This window comes from Drosophila willistoni, unplaced genomic scaffold (genome assembly GCF_018902025.1).
Source record: "Drosophila willistoni isolate 14030-0811.24 unplaced genomic scaffold, UCI_dwil_1.1 Seg492, whole genome shotgun sequence".
In the NCBI taxonomy this organism is placed as follows: Eukaryota; Metazoa; Arthropoda; class Insecta; order Diptera; family Drosophilidae; genus Drosophila; species Drosophila willistoni.
Genome location: NW_025814422.1, coordinates 182,073 through 204,333, shown reverse-complemented (window position 1 = coordinate 204,333; position 22,261 = coordinate 182,073). Strand labels below are relative to the sequence as shown.

At 38.3% G+C, this 22,261-nt stretch overlaps 1 protein-coding gene across 5 annotated transcripts in view; it reads right to left on the bottom strand.

The window, feature by feature from the left end:
- Window positions 1–22,261, bottom strand: part of LOC6652608 (insulin receptor substrate 1) — a 169,464-nt gene that overhangs the window by 100,720 nt on the left and 46,483 nt on the right. For all 5 annotated transcript variants that reach the window (XM_047012987.1, XM_047012986.1, XM_047012988.1 and 2 more), the window contains exons 3-4: window positions 2,741–2,921; window positions 1,950–2,081 (exon numbers count right to left, since the gene is read on the bottom strand). In XM_047012987.1, coding sequence (XP_046868943.1) covers window positions 1,950–2,081; window positions 2,741–2,921 — 313 coding nt within the window. The remainder of the gene's footprint in view (window positions 1–1,949; window positions 2,082–2,740; window positions 2,922–22,261) is intronic.

Here is a 22,261-nt window from a genome sequence, read left to right as displayed (position 1 = left end):
TATATTAAAGATGGCCGCTAAAAGACTTAAAATAGCGGCTAGAAAACTTAAAATGGCGGGAAGAAAAGACTCAAAATGGCAGCTGTGGAATGGTTACAGCCGCTAGTATGGCTTCTATATCGAAGATGGCTAAAAGACTCAAAATGGAGGCTGTAGATCGGGATAAGGGATGACAGCTATAAGACTCAAACTGACGGGTAGACTTAAAATGGCAGCTGTAAAATGGTTCCAGCAGCTAGTATGGCTTCTATATTGAAGATAGCGGCTAAAAGACTCAAAATGGCGTGTAGAAGACTCAGCAGCTCGTATGGCTTCTATATTAAAGATGGCCGCTAAAAGACTTAAAATAGCGGGTAGAAGACTCAAAATGGCGGATGAAGAATGGTTTCAACAGCTCGTATGGCTTCTATATTAAAGATGGCGGCTAAAAGACTCAAAATCGCGGCTGGTGGACACAAAATGGAGGCTATTTATTTCGATTCATATTCCCATGAATCTTATGAATTAAACCAAGTCGTTTTTATGAGAAACAAGCCCAAATCATGCCACATTGCTTAACCGTTTTAACGTGTCGTTTGGGTGGTATTCTGTAGATTCTGGGTGACGTCCATACTGTTTAGATCATGCATCACCAAACAAGACTTTTTTGGGTACACTGGTCCGAGAATATTACGCTACATTGCAATATGAAGATTCATATGGAGTTTTGTCAAAATACAAACGTGCTTTTACATGCTTCGAAGTCAAGAGTGGGACTTTCTTTTGACTTCGCAATATTAGCTCTTGTTCTAGGAGTCTACGCCGACAAGTGACACCCCTTACCGATATGTTTAGATCATGTTTGACGAAATCATGTTTTTCGAGTTTTTTTGGTAGTCTAAGGCAGCAGTGACCATCTTTGCAGAAGATCCAACTAAAATTTGGATTTTTTTTTTAAGTTTTACCTTGATTTTTAAGGTTTTCCAGCCACTCCGTCTAAGCATAGCAATGCGTTCCTCCGACTAACATAAAAATTTAAGCGTTAGTTGACGCAAATAATAGTACATTATAATTAGCTATTAAATTACACTTACTACTGGCAGCATTGTAAACTTTTTATTTGTTTTTTTTTCGCAACTAAACGAAACACTGCTATTTTTGTGAACCGCCAAATTTGTGGGGATAAGCACAAAAGTGTGAAAAACGACCCAAAAATTATACATGCAAATTGGCTGACATTTTCGTATAATGTGTGCGTTATGGAGATAGAAGAGGCAAGCCTTTTAACTATTTTGGTCAAGCCATGAAGTACATGGTTTTGTCTAAGCAAGATAAATTATTTGTCTGTTTTAACATGTTTCAAATGAAAAAAAAACACACAAAATGCCGCTATTCGAATTTCCAATTTCGAGTAGTATGGCATATTTTTTTTTCTTCCCTCATTTCCTAAGCAAACCACGGCACGCAAACACATATAGTCTATCTACTGTTGCGTCTGTGTGTAAATTTCATAGCGATACTCCAACTGTTTCACCTACTTTTCGTATGTCACTGTACGATAAAGTGGACCAAACCGAAGGATTATCATATTTCTGACGCAGGCGATGAAAAGCACAGAAAAAAGTTTCAGCTCGATAGCTATTAAGATGGCTGAGTAAAACACATACGCACCGACGGATATAGTTATATCGTCTCAACAGCTCATGCTGATCAAGAATATATTTTATGGGGTCGGAAACGTCTCCTTCTGTGCGTAACAAACATCTGCAAGGGTATAATTATAAATTTCTTGTGACTACACAAGTCACTAATTTAATTCAATTGAAATAAATTTTTTCAATTTTTCAATTTTTCTGTCATATTAATCGATTTTATATTATTAAAGTTTGAATGTACCCGACATTTAAAAATTATAAACCCTTTGTGTCAAAACTAGCCGTAATAAATATTAGCAGAAAGGAGACAATTACCTTAGAATCATATCATGCATATTTCTGGAAGTCGACGCATCATCTGTCTCCATCCACAACTCACCAGAACCCAAAACACTCTGTCGACCCAGCTCCATATAAAAAATACACTGAGGAGAGGCGTGTCCACATCTGAAATAAAAAGTTATGCATTCAGTATACCTTTGGGTTTTACAGTTTTGTATTCATAAATTTAACAAGCCTGTTTTATACCCTTGCAGAGGGTATTATAAAATTGGTCAGAGGTTTGTAACGCACAGAAGGTGACGTTTCCGACCCCATAAAGTATATATATTCTTGATCAGCATGAGAAGCTGAGTCGATATAGAGATGCCCGTCTGTCCGTCATTCCGCCCGTCCGTCCCTCTGTGCAAAACAACTTGACGCCGCCATCTTCAGAGCTATCGAGGTGAAACTTGATATGGATATAAAACATCAGATCCCGAAATTTCAATCAGATCGGTTAAATATAACACAGTCAATATAAATCGGCTTTACTACGTCATTGCTTGAAATCCACAGAGCAGCTGAGCACACGCATACACACACAGACGCAACGCTACGTAAACTGTATGTGTATGCGTGTCAATTGCAGCATGCATCATGGGGAAGAAGAAGAAAAATAAATGGAAATGATATTTTGAAGGTTTTTAACTGTGCATTGATGAATTGACGATACAGAAAAAGAGTTTGGATCATGTAAAAATATGATGGCCAAGGACTGCAAGGGTATATAAACGTCGGCACAGCCGAAGTTAGCTTCTTTAATATTTTATGTGTAATCTTATTACCGTCTTATTGTTGTTAAAAGTATTTCAACTTTAGGAAGTCGATTAGCACCACTTTGTGGTTTATTCGGCTCAATACACAAGAAAGTTAAAGACTTTGAAGTTAAACAACAATGATAGCTTCCAGAAATTCCCGCTTTTTCAGATATTCCTTTTTTTTGAATTGTAACTTGCCAAACATGATCTGAAAAGGGTGGAAAAAAAAGATTAGATTAGATAAAGCAAACATCGTAAGGCATAATTTTAATACTTTTATGCACCTAATATTCCGTGACCTTATCAACTTAAAGACATCAATTGACATTTGTCGTAGTCGTATAACGCGTAGTCGTATATCGCCCAGTTCGAACAAGTGGCACCTACAGCTGTGTTCACGAAAATAGCAGTGCAGTAGATGCTAACAAAGATTCAAAAATTTTTCACATATTCCTTTTTATACATTCAGTATTATGACTTCGGTTTTGTAAAATGGTATGTAGGCATAGAAAAACCGAACAAATTCCGTTAATTTTACTCATTTTTAACTTGTTTTTCACATTTTTGTGCTTAACCCCACAAATTTGGCTGTTCACAAAAATAGCAGCGTTTCGTTTAGTTGCGGAAAAAACAAATTAAAAGTTTAGAAATCTGTCAGTAGTAAGTGTAATTAATTAGATAATTATGGTGTACTATTATTTGCGTCAACTAACGCTAAAAATTTCATGGTAGTCGGAAGGGAAACGCATTGCTATGCTGAGAAGACGGAATGGATCCAAAACCTTTAAAATCAAGGTAAAACATTTAAAAAATTTCAAAATTTTAGTTGGATGTTCTGCAAAGATGTTCTCTGCTGCCCTAGACTACCAAAAAAAACACGAAAAACGTGCTATAAAACGCGTAAAAACGGCTTCAGACGACTGTCACATTGTTATGTACAGCAGATTCAATCAGTTTGCGTCTTCTAATTTCGTCAAACATGATCTAAACGTGTCGGTAAGGAGTGTCACTTGTCGGTGTAGAATCCTAGAACAAGAGCTACTATCGCGAAGTCGAAGGAAAGTCCCACTCTTGACTTTAAAGCGTGTAAATCACGTGTGTACTTTGACAAAACTCCATATGAATCTTCATATTGCAAAGTAGCGTAATATTCTCGGGCCAGGCGTTCTTAAAGTAGTCCTGTTTGGTGGTGCAGGGTATAAAGAGTATGTACGTCGCCCAGAATATACGGAAACGACACGCTAAAACGGTTATGCAATCCGGCATGATTTGGACTTGTTTCTCATATAAAGGACTTGGTCCAATTCATAAGATTCATGAAAACATGAATCGAAATATCTAAGTGGACATCATAAGGAAGGTTAAGCTCTCCTATATCATATGTAATCTGCCCATAACATAGACATATCACCGGTCTAACGACCCAAAACCTAGGAGCAATCTCAAAAAATTTGATTTTCAATTCGAAAGAAACGATGTTATGCCAGGGCCAGCTTAGTCGTCGGATTGGTAACCCATTAAATATGTATGGGGAAACATTCAGAGAAGCTTCACAAAGAAAAAACCGTCCAATAAAGCTTAGCATTGGGAAGTTATCCATGAAAAATGGCTACAGATCCCAGTTCAGCATTGCTGGAGTCGGTGCGGCGCACGTGCCCACCGGCTATTGCCAATAATTGGTATATAAACCAAATTTGACGGTCTCTATCTGCTATACTTTTTAAGAAACCAGTTTTATGTAAATTCTGGGCGTAAGGGGGCGTGGCCAAAATTCCAATTAACTCTATACATTTACATACAACACGAGTCTACATACCAAATTTGGTGGCTCTAGCTCTTATAGTCTCCGAGATCTGCGTTTTCATACAGACGGACAGACGGACATGGTTAGATCGACTCGGTTGTTGATCCTGATCAAGAATATATATACTTTGTCGGGGGGTCGGAGAAGCTTCCCTCTGCCTGTTACATACATTTTGGCGTCTTTAATATACCATTTCACCCTATGGGTTATTGTATAAATAAGTTAGGTTAAAATAACGATAAGTACAATTAATTATAAGCGAGTCAAGACAAGAACGCAGTTTTTATAACCGGAAGTGATGTTTCCGAACCGATAACGTGGCAAAGTCTGTTGTAGTCACTACATAGTATACGAAAAGGTTCATGCAGAGAATAGTTAGTTGTGCAAGTGGGAAGTATAAGTGGTGTGAAATTGCGGCTCCTTCTAGATGGAACAGAAATGTTAATTTGGCTCAACAGCTCGGAAGAATCAATCTCACCATGCAAAAGTTTGTCAAGAAAAGCTATACCAAGCATAACTCTTAGTTAAAGAAGGTAGGTTAGTTAACTGAAGTAGATCCCAGCGCAAATCACGAAAGGCAGAAAGTAAAAACAGTCTTTGTAGAGATTCTAATTGGTTTTGATACAACACAAGATCCATACTCCAATATGGGGCAGACTAATGAAGTATAAAGTATTTTGGTAGTGTATGGAACTTTGAACTCCTTCCACCAGCGCTTTATAAATGAACTTAGAGAGAGAGGAAAAAAATCATCTGCCTCTTACCTATTGTGAAATCCAAACAAGCAGAGCATCCGGAAAGCAAACCAGATTCAAATCGAAAGCCTTACTGACATCACCACAGTTTGCCATTGTTTTTCAAAACCTTGGATTACAAAACGATGTAAACCCATGCTGGTATGGCGAGAATATAGATTTGGATTGTTAGAATCAATAAAATTGTCAGATCAAACATTCAAGGAGCCAAGTCCACTGGCATGATTCTGCTGGACATTAGCTGCCTTAATGTCCAGCATTCGGTTTGGCACGATGGTCTGTTGTTCAAGTTAAATGCGTTGTCAACTCCTCTAGGGTTCGGTTCATAAAGCTAATTCAGGGTTTTTTTAAAGATCGTTCTTTTAAAGTGCATATAGACAAGTCTATGTCTCAGAAAATTGATATAGATGCTGGATGTACACAAGGCTCGTGCCTCTCACCGATCATATATAACATATTCACTTCAGACATTCTGATTCCAACCTTGGAGTTATGTTAGACAAGAAATTAGCCTTCAATGAAAATACCAGTCAAGTCAGGCACAAAATAATTGTCCTAACTTGCTCTCTTTACTCTTTTATAAACAGAAACTCCAACATGAGTTTAGTGAACAAAATGTATCTGTTGACTCGACCCACGCGCCGTGGACCCCTTGGCTTATAATAACTCCTGACCCTCTCCAAACGCACCTGGTACCAATTTCATCCAAATTGTTGAGGGATTGATGAGTAGAGATAGAGAGAGAGTTTTATTTCCTAAGAAATATTACATTAAATCAATCAACTTAAAACAAATAGCGAATTTTACTCACGCTTTTTTCTCCACGGCTCGATATCAAGTGACCGCTTTTCTCCACTAGCTCTTCTAGTGTCTTCCAACACTGTATCTTACAACACTAACAATCATATGTTCTTATAGCTAAATCATGGGTAGTCTAACACTATCAAATTACATTTCAATTTGAATTTAAATTCTAACCGCTATTGGCATTTCTTCACAACATCCCCGCCACCGTAAATCTAGTCCATCTTAGATTCACCAAAATCCAGTTTGGCTAACATGCATGCCGGTCGACGTAACTCTCCAGTGCTGGTCTTCACTTTCGCAGATCGTACTTGGCCATCTCCGGTGGTCACCTCGATGATTCTGCCCTTCTGACAGTTAACTCGATGCTGTGCGCTGTCGCAAATAAGGACGATATCTCCCAGAGCTAGCGGCTGTACCGAATGATACCACTTGTTGCGGCGACACAAATCAGGCAGGTATTCGTTTACCCACTTGCGCCAAAACGAATGAGTCATCTGTTGCTTAATCCGCAAATCCTTCATGGTAGGGTGCTAATCCTCTTCTTGCAGATGCGGAGTCTGAGTGGAGTTGGCTGTACCTAAAAGAAAGTGATTCGGAGTTATAGGATCCCCTGTCGGACTATCTATGGCAATGTGCGTCAAAGGCCGTGAATTAACAATATTTTCAGCTTCGCACATCAAGCTGTAGAGGGTATCCTCCTTTAAATTTCCTTGTAGTAGCGCATGTCCCATAGCTCGTTTTACACTTCGAACTAAACATTCCCAACATCCGCCTGCATATGGATTTAATGGGCAGTTAAAAATCCACTCGATTTTTTCGCTTGCGAGCCCGGCAGCTACTTTCTTATACAATTCTTGTCTTAGTATTCGCTCAGCTCCCACTAGGTTTGTCCCGTTATCAGACCTGATTCTTATTGGGACTCCACGCCGCCTCATCAAGTTATGAATGACTTTAAAGCAAGTGTCGGCCGTCAAGTCCCTAGCCAATTCCAAATGTATGGCGCGTCCAGTCAAACAAGTAAAAATGCATATCCATCGCTTCTCTGTTCCTCTTCCCCTAACCACTGCAAACGGCCCCATGTAGTCAATTCCAGTGTAAGAAAATGGACGAACAAAGGGAGTCACTCTGTCCGAGGGCAGTTGTCCCATCAAGGATGGTGCTGGGCGAGCTCTCTCCATACGGCATATGAAGCATGTTCGTGACGTACGGCGTACCTCTTGGCGTAGGTGAGGAATCCAAAACTTCCGACGTATTTCAGCGATGATCGTATTCTCATTTTGATGCTTCCATTTGTTGTGATAATGTGTGATTAGCAGTTTCGTCACGTGGCTCCCCTGTGGCAGAGTTATTGGGCGTCTAGTGTCCATATCAACAGCAAACGCTTTATCTATGCGTCCGCCTACACGTAACACCTTCATTATCCATCTCCGGTGTTAGTTTCAGAAGACTACTTGCCTTATCAATGAGTTTACCCCGGCGAGCTCACTATACTCATCTGGATAAGAACTCTTTTGTACACTTCTGAACAGAACTATTTCAGCATAATCTATCTCTAAGCATATCAGGTAATTTTCACGAACTTACAATGGTTTGGCAATAAGCAGGTATATATATCGATATAAATCAATAATTACAAACAGCACAAGAGAGAGTGCAAGAACAGTTATAAGCCGAGCTTTGAGAGGCGGCCTTACAAAAGTGATTACGTGGGAGAGAAGCTGAGCACAAGCACAAAGCAGAGAGAACAACAAAGCCAGACGAGCGAAAAAAAAATAAAAAGAAAAAAAAAAAAATTAAATGCACCAAACACTAATCACGAAACTGAAAAAACTGTTTAAACTATTTAATTTGGCGAATTATGGAAATAAAACACAAGGGTGTCAAGCAAACAACACCAGTGAAAGCGTAAACAAACTAAGCACAATTAAAAATTGCGAGAAAACAATAAATATTGATAAAAACTCAGGAGCAACAAAAACACGACCGTCACGTCAGAGAGCAGAAGCTTTGCATGACATATGGCGTATGTGATGACATAACTATTAGGGGAAAAAATACAAAGAAGGAGAAAAACCCCAAGGAAATTTATTAAATTAAACACTAAAAATACGTCGAAGACTACACCTAAATGGTTATGCGTATATGTTGAATCATGACACTTGGCTCGACAATGTAGGTCAATCGTAGAATGAGCTTTAAGACTATATTCTGGCTGATTTGCAATTGGCTTATCTGACCATACTGACCGTAAAAAGTTACTGTGTTGTAAAAATAGTGCTCTAGCCGAAATCTCCCGTTTGCTGAGCTCTAACTCCTCACAACGATCATCTACTAACTTGAAGAATTCCTTCAGTGTGATCGACCTCTGTATCCACATAGCCGTACACATCTTTCAATAGGTCAATGGAATCCCCAGTACTGAAGTTGATCTATCCAAGCGGCTACCTTAGTAGTCGATGCTGTTTGGGTTCTTTCTGACCAATCCAGAATCCTTGTGATGCTGGTTGACTCCGACAACACCTCAATGCCTTTAGTTCTTCCATTGCAAATAACTATTCCAGAGTAATAACACACCAAACTTTCCAATAGATCCAAAGAATTTCGAACGAAAAACAAATTAATCGAACGAAAACCAATTCCCTTATTCGGCTTGAATGACCAAACTATGTTTTGATCTAGCAGTGAACTGTAAAATTAATTGATAATTTCCCCTTATGATTCTTTGCTACTGAATCAATTGAGTGCCAATTTATTACTGAACCAAAAAAGAAAAAGCGGCGACGCAGCAGCGCGCAACTATCTCTCTGTACAATGCTTATGTATGAGTATTAATCGATTCTTATACAATCGTGGACAAAAGTATTTTGACTTCACGTTACAAGTGTAAAATCGCATTTTTCTGGAAACTGAGAGGAGTAACGGTAACCTTTAAATTTTTAATAGAGAGATAGTATCAAAGCTTATAAGAAAACAAAAGCTTGCAGTGATAACGGTAAATATGAAGTTGCTGTATTTATTTGAGTTAAAGATTATGCTTATATGGCTGGACAAAAGTATTTTTACATTGCTTATCATATTGATTTTTGTTGATGCTTTTGCGCTACATAGTTTAATTATCTTTATAAATATTAGTTGGTGTTTCTGTATATTTGAATTTTTTTTTGTTAAAATATGGGAAAAACACGTGAATTAAGTGAACTGATTAGAAATGAAATGGTCACAAAGTATAATGCAGGTATTTCTGTGGATTACCTTAGCAAATTATACAAAGTGCCAAAATAAACTATTTATTATCAAATAAATAAGCAAAAAAACAATCAACCACTTAAAAATAAGGTCCGAACGGGAAGACCACGTAAGACAAAGCCTATTCAAGACCGCATAATATTGAGAAAGTTTAAGGAAAATGTGCTAATTACACCACAAGCAGCATCCATTGAACTAAGTGAGCAATTAAACATACCAATAAGTAGAAAAACTGTCGAAAGACGGCTAAAGGAGGCCAATTTTTCAACCTATATTGCTCGTCCAATTCCTTTAATTTCACCAAAAAATAAGCTCAAAAGGTTAACATTCGCCAAAGCATATGTATTTACACAAGCCAGAATCGTTTTGGACACAAGCATTATGGACAGACGAAAGCTCTTTGGAGTATCATGGTTCGAAAAATAAAGTTTATTGCAGATTGCCCAGAAATATTCGCAAAAAAATAAGGCCTGTGTGCGAGCGAGTATCACATGGCGGAGGATCGGTTATGTTCTGGGTTTGCGTGTCCTTTAATGGTGTGGGCGATTTGGTTCCAGTTGATGGAACAATGAACAAGGACAAATATTTGCGTGTCCTAAATGACAACGCATTTACATCCGGTGACCGGCTCATTGGACAGGCATTTGTGCTGCAACAGGACAACGCTCCATGCCACAAGGCGCATATGATAACAAAGTTTTTAAGCGATGTCGAAGTCAATACATTAGATTGGCCACCTCAAATCCCTGATTTAAACATAATAGAGAATGTGTGGGCTTACATTAAAAGAAAACGCAGACGATTGCTGAAATTCAACGACCTTGGCAGGACATATCCTTGGAAACGCTACAAAAATTGGTCAAATCAGTTCCTGTACGCTTACAAAAGGTCATTGATGCCAAAGGAGGGTTTACTTTTTATTAATATAAACCTATTTTTCAGCAAAGTTTACTTTATCTCACTTTCTATTAAGCGACATTGAAATGTCAAAATACTTTTGTCCAGCCATATAAGCATAATCTTTAACTCAAATAAATACAGCAACTTCATATTTACCGTTATCACTGCAAGCTTTTGGTTTCTTATAAGCTTTGATACTATCTCTCTATTAAAAAGCTTTGATACTATCTCTCTAAAAAAAATAAAGGGTACCATTACTCCTCTCAGTTTCCAGAAAAAATCGATTTTACACTTGAGAACGTGAAGTCAAAATACTTTTGTCCACGATTGTAATTACAATGAATTATCAATAAATGCAATCCGCTCATAAACATTAACTGTTTATATATTTGGAAAATGCTGTTCGTCAGAAAATCAAACCAACAGCGCAACTGAAGGCCAATCAGTTATAGCGCTATATCTTTGTCCATTTTATTAACTTCAAATTCGCACATTCTTCAAGTGCTAAAACTTAAACAAAAGAGGACTGGGGCTGACGGGGTTTGTCAAAGTTTGTATACCCTTGCACGTTTTTTGTTAGCTACAGGATATAGTGATCCGATCCGTCTGATTCCGAGATATACAACCTGTGCAGTATATACAAGCCTACATTTCAAATCTGTAGCTCTTATATAGACGTAGTCGTACAACGCTCAGTACGATTAAGTTTGCCCATATGACACCACGCCCGGGCCTGTTACGAATGTGTTGATCCAGACGGACAAACGGACGGACATGGCTATATAAACTCATCTGGTCATGCTGATCCAGAATATATATACTTTATATGGTCGGAGATGCTTCCTTCTTTGCGTTGCACACTTCTAACCAAAATTAATAAACCTTTTTTGCAAGGTATAAAAATAAAAAAAATTACAAGTCTGCTGATGATAGAATTTCTTCAAATATCTATACACCTAGACCTCGCTTTGCGTCGTTTCGTTTTGCGTTTTTTCGAAATTGCGTCGCTGCTTTATTAGTACTAATTTTGACTGTGCGTCGTTATATTCTCGTTGTTGCGTTGTTTCGAGTGTTTAACTTTTTTTTTAAATCAGCCATTGTGGCAACGCCAATATCAACTGGAGAATTTTGATAAAAAACGATCCTCACAATGACAGAAGTTTTAACGTATCCCAGGCGGTAGCTGCAAACATCAACTGCCAAGAAATTTATTTAAATTTACAAAAAAAAGCTATTCACCAAACTCTGGGCAAATTTTTGGTGAACCAAGCCACTAAAAACTAATATAGATAAAATAATTGAATAGGTTATTTTCAGTGTTTGCATTTGCTGCTACATAGCAGCAATTTCAATAAAAATATTGCTCTGCTCCCGCTACTGCTCTGCTAGTCGCTCTCGTAGCAACTTCGTAGTAGCTCTCATAGTAGATCTGTACTAGAGGTGGGCATGGGCCGAAATGTTACATCCAACCCAACTCAGCCCATGGGCTTAAAATTTCACCCGCACCCGAAAGCTAAAAAAAATTTGGACATTCAGAGGAAACTGTAATTCCACAAATTCCAATAATTCCATAGCATTTTCAATCCCTGGTTATTTTGATTTAATAAAAGCAGTTTTTTTTTTAATGAATGAATGCAATAACATTTTTGTTTTTAAATGTTTACTTTGTTCAATTTTTCATTCTAGAAATTAGTATTTTCATAGCCCGGGAACCTATCTTTGATCTTTCCATGGTTGCCTATAGAAAATCTTAATTCACTTTGCGTAGTTTCAGTTTGCGTCGTGTATTTTTGGAACGTATTCCCAACGCAAAGCGAGGTCTAGGTGTACATACAACGTGCTCACCTTTTATGCTGCCTGTGATTTAAAATATTATAAGCCGGCTTGATTTTTGATTTTTTATACCCTTGCAGAGGGTATTATAAAATTGGTCAGATGTTTGTAACGCACAGAAGGAGACATTTCCGTCCCCATAAAATATGTATATTCTTGATCAGCATGAGAAGCTGAGTCGATATAGCCATGTCCATCTGTCCGTCTGACCGCCTGTCGGTCCGTCTGTGGGTATGCGTTTTACTCAGCCATCTTAAAAGCTGTCGGGATGAAATTTTTTTGGGAGCTTTTTATTACCCCGGAAAAATGAAGTATGAAAATTGTCAGGATCAGACCACTATATCATATAGCTCTGGAAGAAACATTTTCATAAAAATTGGAGTATCCCCATGAATTTATTAAGATGACAGTATTGGATATAAAACCTCAGAAGTTTGAATGTGATCGGATAAATATAACACAAGTTACAGTCAATATAAATCGGTTCAAACGCTGCCGGCAGCGCTGCTTGCTGCCTACTACGTCATTATCAAATCAACAGAGTACATGCATACACACACAGACGCAACGCTACATAAACTGTATGTGTATGCGTGCGTTGCTCTGCTTTGGGAATGAGGGAAGAAGCACAAATTGTAGTATAAAGACTAAAATTGTTTTGTTTGTATATTGATGAATTGAGTTGCAGAAAACAAATTTTGAACATGTACAATTATTATTGCCAAGGACTGCAAGGGTATATAAACTTCGGCATAGCCGATGTTAGTTTCTTTGATATTTTATATATAACGCGTGTTTTTTTAAGCATTTGGTTTTTCACGTTGGCAACACTGACATACCGCATGATGTTCATGACAGCTGTGAAAGTGAAAAATGCTCAGTTTAGTTTGCCATTTCATCATGGAAAGACTTACGCCCGAACAACGTTTACAAATCATTGAAATTTATTATCAAAATTCGTGTTCTGTGAAAAATGTGTTTCGCAAATTACGTCCATATTATGGTCGACACAACCGACCAACCGAGCAAGCCATAAAGGCAATTGTGGACAAATTTCGCACACATTTTACTTTATTGGACATTCAACCATCGAATCGTGTACGGAGAGTGCGCACAGAAGAGAATATTGCAGCTGTGGCGGCCAGTGTCAATGAAGATCGCACAGAAGAGAATATTGCAGCTGTAGCGGCCAGTGTCAATGAAGATCGCACAGAAGAGAATATTGCAGCTGTAGCGGCCAGTGTCAATAAAAATTCCCTTAGACATGCTGGAAAAAGTGGTGCAAAATTGGACCTTCCGTGTTGATCACTTGAAACGCAGTCGCGGCCAACATTTACATGAAGTTATTTTTAAAAAGTAATTGGCAGAGATTGTTTTATCATCTCAAAAAAAATTTAACAATAATATTCAAATTTTGTGTGTTTCATTTCAATTTTAAAAACCAAACGCCAAAAAAAACACCCGTTATATATATATACTAGCTGGCCCGGCAAGCGTTGCTCTGCCCCCTTTTTTACTTGCTGGCGAATTAAATGTTTAGTTCATCTATTAAATGTTCGACGTGGCAATTTTCAAATTGATTGCTACGCACTTAACTTAGTTTAATACTATTGAGTATACAATATTTTTTGTTTTGTTTCCAGGTGCATAAATAAACAAATTATTTGGTGCTCCCACCCTGGAACATGCCACGTATAATTGTCCGTGAGAAAAGCACGGCTCTTCTAAATTTACCCCACACATTTGAAGGGTTTGTCCTTGCGCTTTATTTATCGTCATTGCAAATGATAAACGCACTGGGAATTGAAGACGTTTCAATTCGAATGGCATGTCAGTTGATATCAATGGAATCCTTGGTATTAATACAACTTCTCTTTCTTTGCAAGTTAGAATTTTTGCTTCGATTAAATTAGGCAATAGTGCATCACGTAAATGATTCTTCAGATCTCATTCTGGCTTGATTATGACGGATGAAATTCAATCGTTCGCTCTCGGCTTTAGCATGTCCACAATATATTGATGAAAAAGTTTATTGCATCTTAAAATGTAATTGTCATCTTGATAACGAATCATCAATCGATACGAATAATAATTCATCGCACTAACTTTTTTCGTTGTTTCCTGACCTAAAAATTTTAAGAGTTACTATTTTGGTTGATACTGATCGCAATTTTTTATACCAGTTATTGCATTTATCATTGGTATATTGATATGATACCCGTCATCTCCTTTCCAGAACAAAATCGGGTATTGGAATGCGTCATAACAACGATGGAGTTCAGAAATACGATTTAGTTGCTCATTCCTACGATGCAAAACAATATCTCTTTGATGAAATTGTTCTCCAACTATTACGATTGCAACTTCATCGATTGTTGGTGCATTAAATCGCCTGGCATGTTGTCCGAGTGGTGTTCTGTCAGAACGTATTATGATTTTATGGTCATCGGTGGGCATCTGATCCAGTGCATTCTTGAATAATTTGACCAATTCATTGTGCTGATGGAAGAATCTTTGCAGCTCACTCAAGATTTCTCTTCTAACATTTGTAGCGATTCCACAGCGCTGGTTCAATTCGCTATCAACATCACCAATGAAATATATTTGTAAAAACTGATGGTCAGCATCTGGGAATGTGACTCAGTGACCCAGCCCTATGGTATATCTGACCTTGAATCTGGAATTTTTCGTTCATAAATTTCAATGCTCTGCAATGCACACATTCTTTATTCATTTGTCCAATATTGGAATATATGCTATAATCAATTGTGCTATCATAATTATAAGCCGCCAATTCCATGTTGTTGCCAACCGTGTTCGCATTACGTCTACGAAATTCTCTAACACCTGTGGCGTTTCGTGTTCGTCTACCAGTATTTGAACGTCGTGGAAGTGGCATTTTGAATGTGGTTTATATACAATTCACTTAATTTTTTAAATTCTAAGCTCACTTCTCTTATTGAACGCAAAAAATTGACGTATACCTCTAACGTATAGTATAGTGTATAAAACTGGTTTTATTCATACATTTTTAAACGCCTTTAGTTAATTGGTTAAACTGAAAATTAACTTTCTTTTGGAAAAAAAAACCCTTCTTTGGGCCACAACCAACATTTAAAAAAAAAATGGGCAAAATTGGTTGATTCCTGAATGACTCATTAACTTACAAAAAAACGGCTTACAATTTAATATATATATATGTATATATACAGTGGCGGTCATGAATTTAAGACGTTTTTTTTTTTTTTTTAGTTTTAATTTTCTCGGCTCCTAAATAACTTAATCGAATAATTTTAATTTTAATTTTAATTTTAATTTTAATTTTAATTTTAATTTTAATGTAATTTGTTGGTTATTGTGTTCAGATTATGAACCGTAAAAATGGTCTTCATAGTTTAATCCGTTTTTTTCACAGGTGCATTTGAACAAAGAGAAGTCCTTTTTTTGGGGGGCATTTATTTAAGACGTTTTTTCCAAAATCTTAAATATTGAAGATAGACGTTTGAAATCTTCGAAGAAGTTGAAGATCTAGCAAAACTAAGATAAACTGCATACCACTAATTTTGGATTTAGCCCCAACTTTCAATTTGGGGCCAATTGAAAATCTGAATTTTGTATGAAAATTTTTGGTCCTTTGGGCGAGTCCATTTTACGACACTAATTCATACTAAAGTACTTTTTTTCTTGAACTACGAAAGAAAGTAAATAAAACGACGGATATGGACATATCGTTTCAACTTCTTATGCTGATAAAGAATATATGTATATACTTTATTTCATTGAAATATACTTACATTTATATATATACATATATATACATATACATATATATACATATACATATATATATACATATGTACAGTGGCGGTCACGTATTTCACCCGTTTTTTTTTTTTAGTTCTAATTTTCTCGGCTCCTAAATAACTTAATCGAATAATTTTTTCTGTAATTTGTTGGTTATTGTGTTCAGATTATGAACCGTAAAAATGGTCTTCATAGTTTAATCCGTTTTTTTCACAGGTGCATTTGAACAAAGAGAAGTCCTTTTTTTGGGGGGCATTTATTTAAGACGTTTTTTCCAAAATCTTAAATATTGAAGATAGACGTTTGAAATCTTCGAAGAAGTTGAAGATCTAGCAAAACTAAGATAAACTGCATACCACTAATTTTGGATTTAGCCCCAACTTTCAATTTGGGGCCAATTGAAAATCTGAATTTTGTATGAAAATTTTTGGTCCTTTGGGCGAGTCCATTTTACGACACTAATTCATACTAAAGTACTTTTTTCTTGAACTACGAAAGAAAGTAAATTGAATTTCCCGTCGAATGACATATTTTTCATTAAAATCGAATAAAAATTAGATCGTTTTTTTGCCTATCAATATGAGACATTTTATGCAAAACTGCCCTTCTATTCTCCGTCTCTTTCTTTTTATGGGTATGACCTTTTCCGCTGTTTAGGTAAAAGGAATTTTCACTGGAATCGATTTTACTTTATTCGATTTTAATGAAAAATATGTCATTCGACGGGAAATTCAATTTACTTTCTTTCGTAGTTATTATTAAAATTATTCGATTAGGTTATTTAGGAGCCGAGAAAATTAGAACTAAAAAAAAAAAAAAACGTCTTAAATACGTGACCGCCACTGTACATATGTATATATATGTATATATATGTATATATATGTATATATATGTATATATATGTATATATATGTATATATATGTATATATATAAATGTAAGTATATTTCAATGAAATAAAGTATATACATACATTCTTTATCAGCATAAGAAGTTGAAACGATATGTCCATATCCGTCGTTTTACTTAGCCTTCTTAAACGCTATTGGTATGACATTTTTTCGGGCTTTTTATTGCCTGCGTCAGAACAATATATATGGGCATTTCTGGAAAAAGTCAACCACAGGGTCTAATCATAAAGTACCAAAGATCTGGGTGTTTTTCATTATATTGTATCAAGTAATGTTCCAATTTTACATTTTTAGATAGAAATAGTGAAAAAAGTTCACATGTACAAAATATTTCTAAGAGAGGTTGAGTTTGTGTGTACAGTGAACTTGCTACGTTTATAAGAGATTACTCTTAATAATATTTAGGACATTTGGAGTTCTCTTACCTAAAGTGTTCATATGTGCAAACCCTTATATAAATTTAAGTTTGCATAGTTATTGAAAGCGTTTTTTAATTAAAATTTAGATGGAGCAACAAAAAATAAATTTTAAAAACTGAAAATCAAAGGCGGTAAATTTAGAAAATAAAAATGAACCACAAAAACTGTCGGATTACAAAGCAGGGGGGCAGTTGGTGCCGTTATTAAAAGAAAAGTGTGGCAGATACAAAAAACTATGAGGGATGCCCTTCACAGTACCTTTTCCTTTTACAAATGAGCACGGAAAAACAACTGGTTAACCTGTGTTTTTTTTAATTAGACGACATAGTAAAAACACCAACAAAAATGAACCCAAAATTGGAAGCAGCCAAAAATACTGTTCGCTTGAAGAGAAATCACTTCACTTCGTTCAACCCTGAGAAGATAATAAAAAGAGCGCGAAACGTCTATTCATACAAAATGAAAATAAATTCATATATCTTTTTCAAGTTCCAATTCAACTGCCGCCGTGTGCAGACGTGTTTTTTAATGCACCCCGCAAAAATTGAGTGTAAAAAAAAAAAAAAAGTCTGCGTTTGCAAAAAGTTGTGTAGGGCTCTCAGTCGCCTCAGAGACGCCTATTTACAATTAGATTGCTCTAATAGCAATAAATACTAAGTTGCAACAACAAAGTGCTTAATTTTTACAAAAGCCATGTCCACCAATTCGGGCCCAAGCTCTCTCGATCCCCACCAACAACAGCTACAAGAACTAATTGTACAACAACAACGTGAGCGTCGACTCTCGGTCCAACGCAACAACGCGTACTTTTCGGTGGTGTCGCCGACCCCACCGAATGCTAACGTAAGCAATAACACCGAAAGTGCCAGCCACTCAGCAATTAACAGCAACTTACCGTGGAGAGAGCAGTGTGCTTCTCCATCAATATCGATAACTGGGTCACCGATTGCACCAACCAGCACCGTCAGCTCGTTGACAGCAACCAGCACCGTCAGCTCGTTGACAGCAACTACTGCAACGTCTGCCGAAGTATTGACCTGCCTCAAGCCGTCAACGACAAGTCGCCCAGAGTCAGCCACAATAGTAAACCCAACGACTTCTGTCCAAACTGGAATGGACAGACATATTAAAATAACTAAGCGGAAGCTAAGCACGCAAAAGAAAAAAAGTGGCAATACACCGAAAATAACCAAACCAAATGAACGAGTAGCACCCCTTAGCGTGAATGGTTTTAAAATTCTTGCCGATCAGCAAGACGATCAAGCAAGGCGCTGTAGATAAATTTTAATCGGCTAGAACACCCCCTTTATACATCCGTGGAGCCAACTGCAGCGCCCTGATTTCGAAGCTAGTAGAAACAGTAGGGGCAAATAACTTTGTTGTAACCCCTCTCAATAGGGGTAACATTAAAGAAATTAAATGTCAAGCCCAAACTGACGACAATTTCCGCATCATCGAAAAGTACCTCCGTAATGCTAACATCAACTTCTATACCTACCAACTAAAAAGCAGTAAAGGGCTCCAGGTTGTGTTAAAGGGGATTGAGCCATCGGTCCCTACTCAAGAAATAGCAGACGCGTTGGTCGAAAAAGGGTTTGCGGTCAAGTCCGTTGTCAACATCATCAACAGGAACAAAGTCGCACAGCCGCTCTTTAAAATCGAGCTCCAACCAGATGCAAAGCGGTCGAAGCCAAATGAAGTGCACCCGATCTACAACCTACAGCTTCTATTGCACAGAAGAATCACCGTAGAGGAGCCCCATAAGAGACGCCAACCACCGCAGTGTAAAAACTGCCAGGAATACAACCACACCTCTAACAATTGCAATCTTAGGTCAGTGTGTGTTGGCTGCGGCGAACATCATGAAGATGGAATTTGCACCAAGGACAGAAACAACGTCGCACTAAGACTATGCAGCAACTGTGGAGGGAACCACACGGCCAACTACAGAGGATGTCCTGTCTTTAAGGATCTTAAATCACACCTAAACGGGCGCAAACCCCCAGCTGGACCAAAAATCATCTTCAACGCCTCCAAAACTACACCGGAGGTCTTCTTCGCCAAGGCTGCTAGATCATCCAACATGACTGCTACAACCAGTCCTAGTGTATCCTTCGCTAGTGTGCTCCGAACTGGACAGACGGAACCCGCGAAAGAGACCCCGTCACTCCGCCATCTACAGAATCTGCAACCTAGCGCACCAGAGCTTGGCCAGCAAACTCCAAGTGGTCTAGAGGCCCTATTGATCTCACTCAACCAAAACATGACCACTTTTATGACGTTCATGCAAAACTGTATGCACGAACTGATGCGGAATCAAAACCTGCTTATCCAGAAGCTTATCGAGAATAAATAATGGCTTCCCTACGTCTATGTCTTTGGAATGCTAACGGCATCTCCAAGCACAAAAATGAACTGCAACTATTCCTAGACTCAAGTGAAATCGACGTTTTGCTGATTTCGGAAACACATTTAACATCAAAAAATAATTTTCAAATACCAAAATATACCTTCTACGCAACAAACCATCCAGACGGAAAAGCTCATGGCGGGACCGGTATCCTAATCAAAAACCGTATAAAACACTCGTTCCTCAACAGATTTGAAACACAGCACCTACAAGCAACTGCTATAACCGTCCAAACCAGTTGCGGCAACACTACATTGGTCGCCCTGTACTGCCCACCACGCTTCTCAATCTCTGAAAAGGAATTTACCGATTTCTTTAACACACTCGGAGATCGCTTCATTGCAGCAGGGGACTATAACGCCAAACATACGCACTGGGGATCTCGCCTGGTAAATCCTAAAGGAAAGCAGTTGTACAACACAATAGTCAACCCTCTCAATAAGATGGATTGCGTCTCACCGGGTAGGCTTACTTATTGGCCCAAAGACCCACAGAAAGTGCCTGACTTGATTGATTTCGCAGTAACCAAGAGGATTCCGCGTAATCGGATCACTGTGGATACATTGCTAGATTTATCTTCCGACCACTCTCCAGTGCTATTCACACTATTAACAAGACCTTAACTACTTGATCGCCCATATAGGCTTACAAACAACAAAACAAATTGGCTTAAATTTAAAATGTACATGAGTGCCCACATTGACTCTTCGCCGAAACTGGATGCTGCAGAGGACATTAATATGTGCGTCTCTGCACTTGAGTCGATGATGGAAGCCGCAGCAAGAGTATCTACTCCACATGCCTCTTCTTACACCAAACCTGTTGACAGGCCTACGAACCGGCGGATAGAACAATTAGTAACGGAAAAACGACGTCTAAGAAGAGAATGGCAGATTACTCGATCACCAGCAGCAAAACTTCGCCTAAGGCAAGCTCATCGCAACCTCTCCAAGGCGTTAAGACAAGAGGAAAGCTGGGCTCAAAGGAAATACATAGAAAAGCTCAGTCCAACCAGCACTAAACATCCTCTGTGGAAAGCCCACCCAACTTTAAACGCTCTTACAGAGACAATTTCACCGATAAGGAGTCCAACCGGTGGATGGGCCCGCAGGGACGAAGAGAGGGCATCCGTATTTGCCACACATCTTAAAATGGTTTTCCAGCCAAATCCAACATCAAACTCATCTGTACTTCCCCCTTCGAACACATTAACGGATAGTGAGTACTCGGAACTCCAATCGGACGAGATCACTGCAGTTATTAAAAACCACATAAAGCCGAAAAAAGCCCCTGGCCATGACCTAATCACACCGAAAATTATCCTAGAACTCCCTATCATTGCAATACAATATATCTGCAAACTGTTCAACGCTATACAAAAAATTGGCTACTTCCCAAGAACATGGAAAAAGTCCACTATCATCATGATTCCTAAAGTGGGAAAGGACAAAACCCAGCCATCATCCTATAGGCCAATTAGTTTGCTGCCATGTCTTTCGAAGCTTTTTGAAAAGGTCCTGCAGATCCGCCTAAACTCATTTCTGGCATCGGAGAACACAATCCCTTCACACCAGTTTGGCTTCCGCGAAAAACATGGTACAATTGAACAAGTCAATCGCATAACATCCGAAATACGAACAGCATTCGAACTAAAAGAATACTGTGCGGCTGTCTTTCTCGACGTTGCCCAGGCTTTCGATAGAGTTTGGCTGGAGGGTCTGATGTTCAAAATCCAGCAAAAACTGCCACAGTACACACACAAACTCATGGAATCTTACCTTTCCATTTGGAAATTCGCTGTAAGATGTAATGCCTCCGTCTCCGCTGATTTTGAAATCAAAGCTGGTGTACCGCAAGGCAGTGTACTCGGCCCATTGCTCTACCTGCTGTACACTGCAGACCTACCAACGAGTTTAGGACTTACAACGTCCACTTTTGCCGATGACACGGCAATCCTTAGCAGATCCAAATGCTCAATACAAGCCTCTGCAAAACTAGAGGAACACCTTAAGGTGGTACAGGAATGGCTAGCAACCTGGCGTATCCGGGTCAACGAGCAGAAATGCAAACATGTTACATTTACGCTTAACAGAAGAAACTGCCCAGCTCTAATGCTAAACAACGTACCAGTTCCTGAAGCCGTGGATGTCACTTACCTTGGCATCCACCTAGACAGAAGACTAACTTGGCGCAAGCACATCGAAGCAAAAAAGTTACAGCTTAAACTGAAAGCGAGTAGCCTACATTGGATCATCAATGCTCGGTCCCCTCTACGTCTGGAGTATAAAGTCCTCCTATACAACTCCGTACTGAAACCCATCTGGACTTACGGAGCCGTACTATGGGGAAATGCAAGTACCAGCAATGTCGATATTATACAAAGAGCGCAGTCGAAGATTTTAAGATCAATCACGGGGGCCCAGTGGTATATACGAAACGACAACATTCAAAATGATCTAAATATACCTAGCGTAAAATCTGAAATAGGTACTCAACAACTAAAGTATTCTGCGAAACTGGATGCACACCCAAATGTTCTTGCCAATTCCCTTACGCGAACTAATAATAGAACTCGTCTTAAAAGAAATGACAGACCAACCCAATAACAAGTGATTAGGGCCGCCTGCAATATCCCCAGGATTTATCTTAAGTACTAGTCT